The 9,414-nt window shown below is 38.2% G+C and overlaps 1 protein-coding gene across 3 annotated transcripts in view; it reads right to left on the bottom strand.

The window, feature by feature from the left end:
- Positions 1 to 5,029: 5,029 nt before the first annotated feature.
- Positions 5,030 to 9,414, bottom strand: part of glra2 (glycine receptor, alpha 2) — a 35,974-nt gene continuing 31,589 nt past the window's right edge. For all 3 annotated transcript variants that reach the window (XM_061971408.2, XM_061971410.2, XM_072914471.1), the window contains one exon: positions 5,030 to 6,878. In XM_061971408.2, the coding sequence (XP_061827392.1) occupies positions 6,597 to 6,878 (282 nt within the window). In that variant the 3' untranslated portion in view covers positions 5,030 to 6,596. The remainder of the gene's footprint in view (positions 6,879 to 9,414) is intronic.

Here is a 9,414-nt window from a genome sequence, read left to right as displayed (position 1 = left end):
TTTTGATGAATACAATCTTTTGCCCTATTCTATTATTTTTAGTATAACCTAGCACATTATAAACCTGTACAGAAAAGGCTATGAAAGATAGATGTTTTTTTTGTTGTTTTGTTTATTTAAATATTAAATTTACCACTGAGTTTCCTATAGTTGCCGGGCGCGTTGTCTACAAATGCGCCGGGCTAATCAGCACTTGGACAAAAGACAATGACATTAACAGCTGTGGCTGTAGGCAACCTCTTCATATGTATATGTTTTAAAACAACTTAATTTAATTACAGTACTTGCTGTAATGTTGTTTACAATTGATTCAGAATTAATTATTTTTTGGTATCTACATAATTCTAAACCTATCAGGCTTATGGTGTGCACTTCTACACCACTACAAACGACTAATAATCATGGATGCAGGCCTGGGCCGATAACAAATTTGGCAGGAGAATATATTGTCCCATAAATCTTTGCTGATAAACAATATTATTGTCAGCATAATTTTGAGACCAAATTAAGCACTAATGTAATCATAATATAGAATAATGCAAGTAACCTTTTCAAATACAATAAACATGTATTTTTCTGTAGTATGCCTTACCAGTGCAATTGAACGATCAAGAACTTATAATTATCCTAAACAAGTAAACGCACTTAAAAATAAAATGGACTCTCAATCTTTGTTAGCAAAAATTGAACTGAAATATTAATCATCTTGAAGTGTAGTTTTTCCCTATTTGGAAAAATTGTATTGGGAGGTTTGTTCTTTTTTTGTTGCCATCACTTTCCAACAAATGTGGCATACTTTCGCTTTCGTCAGTGTTGCTCATTCGTTTGAAGCCAAAATATTCCCACACATAGACATTTGGCTTTGCTATAATATGTTTCTGGCCAGCTCAGTAGCCCACGCCCACGGAGACAAGGATTGTGGATGGATGACAGCAGGGTGCACTGCATTCATTCATTTATTTTAAATTAACAGAGTGATGCACAGAGTAAACCCTCTTGCACCCTGATTGCGACAGACAAAAAAAAAGCACACACAAACATGGCAATTTACCAATCATTGTTTATTTTCATTTATCGTTCGCTTAACAGGATTTTTGACCATCCGCCGAGGACTAGCTGGACGCGTTTTTTATATACTGAAAAAACTCCCACTCACAAGTTCCAAAAATTAATCACTTTTTTTTGCATCTGAGCATTCTCCAGCACTGTTTTTAAAACATTTGTAAAGGGTCAATGCTTGGCCTCTTGTGCCCACACTGATGTGCTAATAATAGCAACCTCCCCACATGCATGGTGGTAAACAGTGTGGCTCCAACATGTTCATAGTGATGCTACTGCATATGATGAGGGTGGTCACAAGCGGAAAATGATGGCTCCGTGGCAACCATGTGGGATATTGAACTAAGTTATACCGGGTATTGTACGATCAAATACACAATAGGATTCTATTCATTATCAATCAAGCACATATTCCTGTGTTTTACATAAAACACTGTAGTTTAAAACAGTGGTGTCCACTGCAATGACAACATGCTTCAATGCACTTGAGACGATACACATCTCTCCCCAGCTAATATCAAGACTTTTAACTTGAACTCTTAACACCTAAAGTCACCATGCAGAATAGGAACAAATTCACTATTAAAAAAAATCTAAAGATAAAGAAGAGATGTATCAGGGAAAATAAGTCAAATAAAATATATAAAATAGACGCCTCATTTAAAAAAAAGCCTGGCACAATGCAGATGCTGTTAAACATCTAACAGCATTATCTACATTAGTAAAATTGTAGTTCATGCCACTGCAATCTTCATAGAAGCATTATTTTCATGTACTGCTTTGTTTTAATGTAGTGCATACAACCTTTGGCTTAAATAATGTACTGGCACTCTAAAACAATTTGCTATTTCTCACACTCTGGCCTTCCTGATTGGGTGCAGTTGTCATGGCAACTCTCATTTCTCGCCTCTCAGCGCTGACAACGCCCTCCCTGCACCTCGATCAAATTATGAAAAGTTATTTCAATCCCGAGCGCAATTGTACACAGCGAGTAATTTTTCTTTCATTTGCCTTTTCAAACATTTATCAATGGGATGTTATGCAAAGCTGAAATTGATGGGAATCCTATGTGAGGATTAGTGGTATTGATTAGTTTACAATCCCCATGATTTAGGCTGGATGACTCATGCAGCCTCGCATATTTATTTACTAAACTGGCCCATTTTCCTTGTTATGCATAAATATAGGCTAATGTAGTTATTATAGGATGTTAATCTGCATCTAAAGGGCTGCTGCCTTATTTTTGCGTAATATGTGTTGTGTACTTGTAGCGCACAAAACAAGTATTTATGACTTTTTACATCAAATGGTTGCTCTGGTGTTAATGCAGTTTTCCACATGTTTTTTTAATTCACTTTGGTTCTTAAGCCTGCCCAATTTGAAGGTCCGTTATTATCATGCATTGGTGGAAACCCACTGTCAGATAATATCTACATTATCCCAGGCCAAGCAGCCATCCATGGCCAGTGTCATCACCTCAGCGAGATGAGACTTTTTATCTGACCTGTAATCGGGCCATTGCAGCATTTGTGTGCTATTCTCTTATAACGGAGACTATATCTTATCCTATAATAAAGAAAAGCAATATAAAGTCTAGCCGTATTCATGAAATGTGTAAGGATGAGTTGACCTTATATGAGATGGGAGAAAATGAAGCAAACACGGTGCAGTCAGTTTTATTGATGTTCAGGCTGATAAATAAACATATTCAATAATAGCATTCAAAGAAAAAAATGTGTCCGTTTTCGTTTCTACAGCATGACTTTTAGGCGGGTGCAGCCTTGTCCTTCCGCAGAGAATCTGCCAACATCCAGTTTTGTCAAAAGGTCCACAGCGGCGGCGAGAGAAGTATACAGAAAGATAATTTGTTTTCCAATAAATGTGAGTGTTCTTCCAATAAGATAAATAGTTCAGCAGACTACAAAAAGAAGTTTTAAACTCTAAAAGAGAGAGATTTATTTACTTGGGTGATGGTACATTAAAGCACTCTCCAAACTCCTTGAAACTGTAAAATATTTCTCAGGGTTTTTTCAAGTGTTTTCAATTCAAAAATCAAACCTGAAACATGTTTGCTCTTTTAAAAAGTTACAAAAAACATCTATCCAGTAGTACCTCAGCTCACGAGTTTAATGGGTTTTGTGACGGACCTAGTAACCCAAAATACGCATATCTCAAATCAATGTCCCCAGTGAGATAATTGAAATATATTTATTCCCTTCTGGGCCACCCAAAAAACACCCCAATTTTAACATGTAACATAGTTTTTAATGAGAAAGCAAACTTGATAATACAAATTGTATCAAAAACGGTACAATAAAATGTACTACAAACTACAGTAGTTTTATGAAGTGATGTATTTAAAATAATAAAATAAATTGTCCTGCGTGCTGATTTTTTTGGTCAAACACACCATCAGCAGCTTCTCTGTCTTCCTACGAATAAATGCACGTCGTTTAGAACAAATTTTGTCTGTCAACTCGCTCAGCTTTAGTTAGGTACAGGCTAGCAGTCCTATGCTCGCATTGCTTCGCCAAGTCGGCTACACGCACACCTTAGTAATGTGTTTCGATGATACATTTTTTTGATTCAATGAATAAGTGCTGCTTCTTCTTCGCGCTTCCTTTCACACTCACTGTCCTCATTCCCATGGTTGGAAAAACAAGGTCTTGCTAGTAATTGAAACGCCAGATGTTTTGGTTGGCTCTTAATGGGTTTACTGTGACATTCACGCCAACAAGCAGCGGAGAGGCTCTGAACCCAAATTTTTGCTCGCCATGCTCGCAACCTAAAGCATGACAATTAACCAAGGGACAGCTCGTATCCCAAAAAACTCATAAGCCAAGATACCATGGAACTTGTCATTATTTTTTGCCACAGCTTTGGCATATAAACTGATGATAAAGAACACAACTGGCATGAATCATAAATCCATTTGAAAAGAAATTGTCCTCTAAAACTGATTGTGGGCCAAAGTTTGACAGACCTTGTTTTGTGTGATGAAATTACCGTAACTTTTAAAAACATAGACCCCAAACGGAATTAATTTCGTGGGCCTGAGCATAGTATAAATGCACAACAAGCATGTTCAATGTGATTCCTCCTCTTCCCGCTAGTTGTTAACCAGCCAACTTGCATAACATAAATAAACAAATTCTCAGAAGGTATATGTGATTGTAAGATTACCGATTAACAGAGTGACTCAAAAGAATCCATCCACAAAGTAAAAAAAAATTGCAGTAATGCAGGTTTGTATTACAAAACAAACGCGGTGTGAGTGATTGCCAGGGACAACAGATATCCCCATTTTCACATTTAGCAATAGACTTAAATAGGCAATTTCTTTTTTTGCATTTTCAATATCAAAAGTTAAGTTAGCCCCATTATCACTGAAGTTGGTATACCCGAGGGTATAGTACCTAAAGGGTGGAGCTGGAGGCATTGCAGTCCATTGACTGGTTATTAGGGACCCTGCAACAATGGCAACGGACAGGGAAGAACACAAAAGGTACTTTTTCTCAAAGCAAACCTTCTTCAAATAAACAGCCGCATGCGAAGAAGACGGAAGATCATTTCCAAAAAATGTTGGAAAATGTGGCTTGAGGATTTCAAATCTCAAATAGTTTCTGCCTAGTTAGTCCCCTTTAGATTAGAAGATCCTTAAAGTATTTTAAACACACCCCAGTGTTAGGCAGATTGCATGTACAGTCGTGGTCAAAAGTTTACATACACTTGTAAAGAACATAACGTCATGGCTGTCTTGAGTTTCCAATAATTTCTACAACTCTTATTTTTTTGTGATAGAGTGATTGGAGCACATACTTGTTGGTCACAAAAACATTCATGAAGTTTGGTTATTTTATGAATTTATTATGGGTCTACTGAAAATGGGACCAAATCTGCTGGGTCAAAAGTATACATACAGCAATGTTAATATTTGGTTACATGTCCCTTGGCAAGTTTCACTGCAATAAGGCGCTTTTGGTAGCCATCCACAAGCTTCTGGCAAGCTTCTGGTTGAATTTTTGACCACTCCTCTTGACAAAATTAATGCAGTTCAGCTAAATTTGTTGGTTTTCTGACATGGACTTGTTTCTTCAGCATTGTCCACACATTTAAGTCAAGACTTTGGGAAGGCCATTCTAAAACCTTAATTCTAGCCTGATTTAGCCATTCTTTTACCACTTTTGACGTGTGTTTGGGGTCATTGTCCTGTTGGAACACCCAACTGCGCCCAAAGACCCGACCTCCGGGCTGATGATTTTAGGTTGTCCTGAAGAATTTGGAGGTAATCCTCCTTTTTCATTGTCCCATTTACTCTGTAAAGCACCAGTTTCATTGGCAGCAAAACAAGCCCCGAGCATAATACTACCACCACCATGCCTGACGGTAGGGTGGTGTTCCTGGGATTAAAGGCCTCACCTTTTCTCCTCCAAACATATTGCTGGGTATTGTGGCCAAACAGCTCAATTTTTGTTTCATCTTACATCACATGGACAAAGATAAGACCTTCTGGAGACAAGTTCTGTGGTCTGAAGCTTGTGGATGGCTACCAAAAGCGCCTTATTGCAGTGAAACTTGCCAAGGGACATGTAACCAAATATTAACATTGCTGTATGTATACTTATGACCCAGCAGATTTGGTCACTGTGGGAGGTCGTGGCCTGCGGACCTGCAGCGAAGCGGGGTGTGTCAGGATCGGTTTCGAGATTAGTGACAGGTGCGTAGATGGCACAGCTGTGAGTGTTTGTCTGATCAGCTGTCGCTCTGTTAAAGGCAGCGGTCGGGAAAAAGAGGGGGTTGTTGATGGTGGAGGACGAGCGAAATAAACTCGAACATGGCTGAAAAGCACAGTTTATTGCAAAATAAATCATTGTTCGCTAAGATGAACGCGGCTGTAATGTCCATCATTGGTGGTCCAGAAAACCCGGAGGAGCAAGACCTCCACAGTCACATTTTGAGTAGACCCATAATAAATTCATAAAAGAACCAAACTTCATGAATATTTTTTGTGACCAACAAGTATGTGTTCCAGTCACTTTATCACAAAAAAATAAGAGTTGTAGAAATGATTGGAAACTCAAGACAGCCATGACATTATGTTCTTTACAAGTGGATGTAACCTTTTGACCACGACTGTACTTCCTCTTCTTGTATATATTACACATTTGTCATGTGTTAAAGGAAGTGTCGTTGACAATAGTACAATATAAAACAAACCCCCTCGATTAGAAAGACCTCTGCAGAGTCTTAGAGGCTATACTAAGCTACCGTACGATGTATAAATATTATTTTTGTTCCCCAGACCTCAAGGCAAGATGGGTTAGAAAACGATTTGGTCCGCTGTAACCGTAATGCTACTAAAACCTTGAGTTCCCGCCCCCTCCCCCAGACTCCCTGGACGATGATTGCAGCAGTACAACGGAACGTCCACAATGTGAACATCCCCGGACATTATCCCTGAAAGAACACCACTTGGCATTGTACCTCGACTGTCTCCTCCCAGTCTGAGAGAACATGAAGGAAAACCCTGTGACTCGTTACTTTTGGTGGATGTCCTCGTGCCTGATGATCTTGTAGGTGATCCAGTAGAAGACGTTAAAGATGAGGAAGGCCAGCGGGAAGGCAGCTCGAGAGATTGTGTCTATCCTCTTAGCTCGGTCCACAAACTTCTTCTTCGTGTTGTCTGTGTCTTTTGGGACCGTCGACTGAGGGTTCGGGGCCATAGCGACGTTCTTAACAGCTGAGCCGTCTTTCATTGGCAGACACTGGTTCACATTGTAGCCAGCAAAATTAAAGCGACCGTCACGCATGTCTTCATCCTGAAAAATACCCACACATGTGGACACATAAGAGGTCATATGGTTATGTAATTATCTTCTACTGGGAATCACATTTGGAATTTGCCAGAAATTATTGTTGCCAAACACGCATGTGTGGATATGCACATTAGGAATGTAATAATCCGCGGTAAAACTCCCGACGGTTAGTGTTACCGTTTTAAATTAGAATGATCAAAAGAACATGATTGATAAACTCACGGACTGACTGCAGCCATCTAGCAAGCTTAAATGCTAACATGAAAACGAGACATTAATGTCTTTCCCCATTAAGAAACAACATACCCCACTCTAAACGTATATAAACACATTACTGCCTGAGCAACTAAGCTATTCAATTATGCGCTTTGAACCTAAACGCTGTGCAGAGTGATCAAATATACTCAGAGGAAAAGAGACGGAGGTGTTTCTACTGTGTGTTGATGACCGTTGAACAGAATAGGACGCTACAACGCCCGCCAGAAATAAAAATAGATTTGATTTGTTACGCACATTTTATTTAAATACATTTTAAAGTGTTACAGTACAAACCAATATTCAAAAATTAGAAGCTTAGCCATTAAAACTGATAAAATACTAAGACTAAAACACTATCAGTGGACATGCAAAATAGTGGGTTTTCTGACACTGTCTAATTATTTTAGTAATAAAAAAATTATTTGGTCAAAATATCTCAGTGGGTATGTTAGTACTTTTTGAGCACCACATTCAACAATACTGTAGTAATAATAATAACTGATAATTATGGTCACGATATCCATGATAGAAAATGTTCATATTGTTACATCCCTAGTGCATAGACAACAGCATACTGTATAGATATATTTTGTGTGCAATATTTCAATGCTGGTAAAACCTGCCCAACCTTTTTATTGCTGCTTAACTGCCTATATTCTATATTTTAGAATTGTAAGAGCACTTTCTTAATATGTCCTTATTCTTATTTTATGAACATATCTTGGGTAATTTGTATTGTTATATTCATAGTATTTTCTAACATGTTCTAATGCTGCTGCAAATTGGAGTGGTGCTCTGGAACAAGTTTAGTTGTATATTGTGTTCAAAGAATCAAAAGCATCTATCTACAGTATCTAAATTTCAATCATTAGATGCACATTAGGAAAGGCGAATCTTAGAATTGTATTGAATGGAATCCCTTTATGGCCGTGTAATGAGGTGGCGACTTGTCCGGGGTGTAACCCGCCTTCTGCCCGAATACAGCTGAGATAGGCTCCAGCACCCCTCGCAACCCCAAAAGGGACAAGCGGTAGAAAATGGATGGATGGATGGATGGATGGATGGAATCCCTTTATTGTCATTGTCATCATAGTTAACAACGAAATTTAAGTGCCATCCATTAGTTCAATACAAGTAAAATACCTAAAATATAAATAGTAGGATTGTCAAAAATAACAAGTTAACTTGTTATTAATCACAATAAATTATAGCATTATTCATTTATTTATGTATCATGCTCCTTTACCTTAACAGTTGATGGTTACCTGAAAAGCTGCACAGGTTGTTTTATGGTCAGGGATCAGGTCAATGCCTACGTCAGTGCAAAAATGATTGAATAGACTCCGATTCTGTGTGCGTAGTGGCAAATGTCAATCCAAAATACACCGTGACTAGACTTTAGGTAAAACTGTGAGTTTTGGGCAAGTAAATGACATGCAAAGTCATGCATTTAAGTAAACAATTAAAAACATTGTCCTATGTGACATTCTGACAGTAAAATTGCATTGGTGTCCAAATATTGGCGTCTTTTTTAAGTTAATTTCAGTTATTCAAGCAAGTAATAACCTGTGATTAATCTTGATTCCTCCAAATTCAAAAGTGTGATTAATCTGACAGAAAAAAAGCATTTGATAGTACTACTAAATAGTCATAAAAATCATCACACACACACTCCCTCACATTCAAGTAATGCTGCCAGGGAGAGTTGTGCTATAACATAGCTGTACAGTACATCATCTGTGTTGTGTGGACGCAGGGGCAATAATGTCTGAACGTGTCTAGTATGAACCTATGCACATAGACGTTTGACCTCTTCTTCTCAAGGGACAATACTCAATAACTTAGGATAGTCAGTGTATAGATTTACAGGTCCTTGAAAAAAAATCTTTATACTTACTTGTGAAACCAGTTTGGACAATAATGTTTGTGCGTTGAGTCATTTTCGGTAAATAGTCCACCTATATTGCTATTCAAACCATTGCTATTTAACCGGCGGCCAAATCCGGAATGACCCGGAGTTTAGTTCAAAACTTGAGAGACAAACATTTTTGCAGCCAATTCCTAAAAACACTGGAGTGCTCCTGTTGTACAAAGCAGGGATTCTTAACTTTTTTGACCTCGGGGCCCCACTGAAATGATAACGCACACTATGTTTCCATGCACTAAATTAGTCAGATTTCTCAAATATTTGTTTTTTTGTATTTTCACACCTACGCGTGAAGTGTCCGTGCACTCTCTCTAATGCGACTATTGGTCATACGCCATGTGTCTCCCGTACACT

This window comes from Nerophis lumbriciformis, linkage group LG13 (assembly GCF_033978685.3).
Source record: "Nerophis lumbriciformis linkage group LG13, RoL_Nlum_v2.1, whole genome shotgun sequence".
In the NCBI taxonomy this organism is placed as follows: Eukaryota; Metazoa; Chordata; class Actinopteri; order Syngnathiformes; family Syngnathidae; genus Nerophis; species Nerophis lumbriciformis.
Note: the sequence above shows the minus strand (reverse complement) of the source record. Positions and strands in the feature narration are given on the sequence as shown.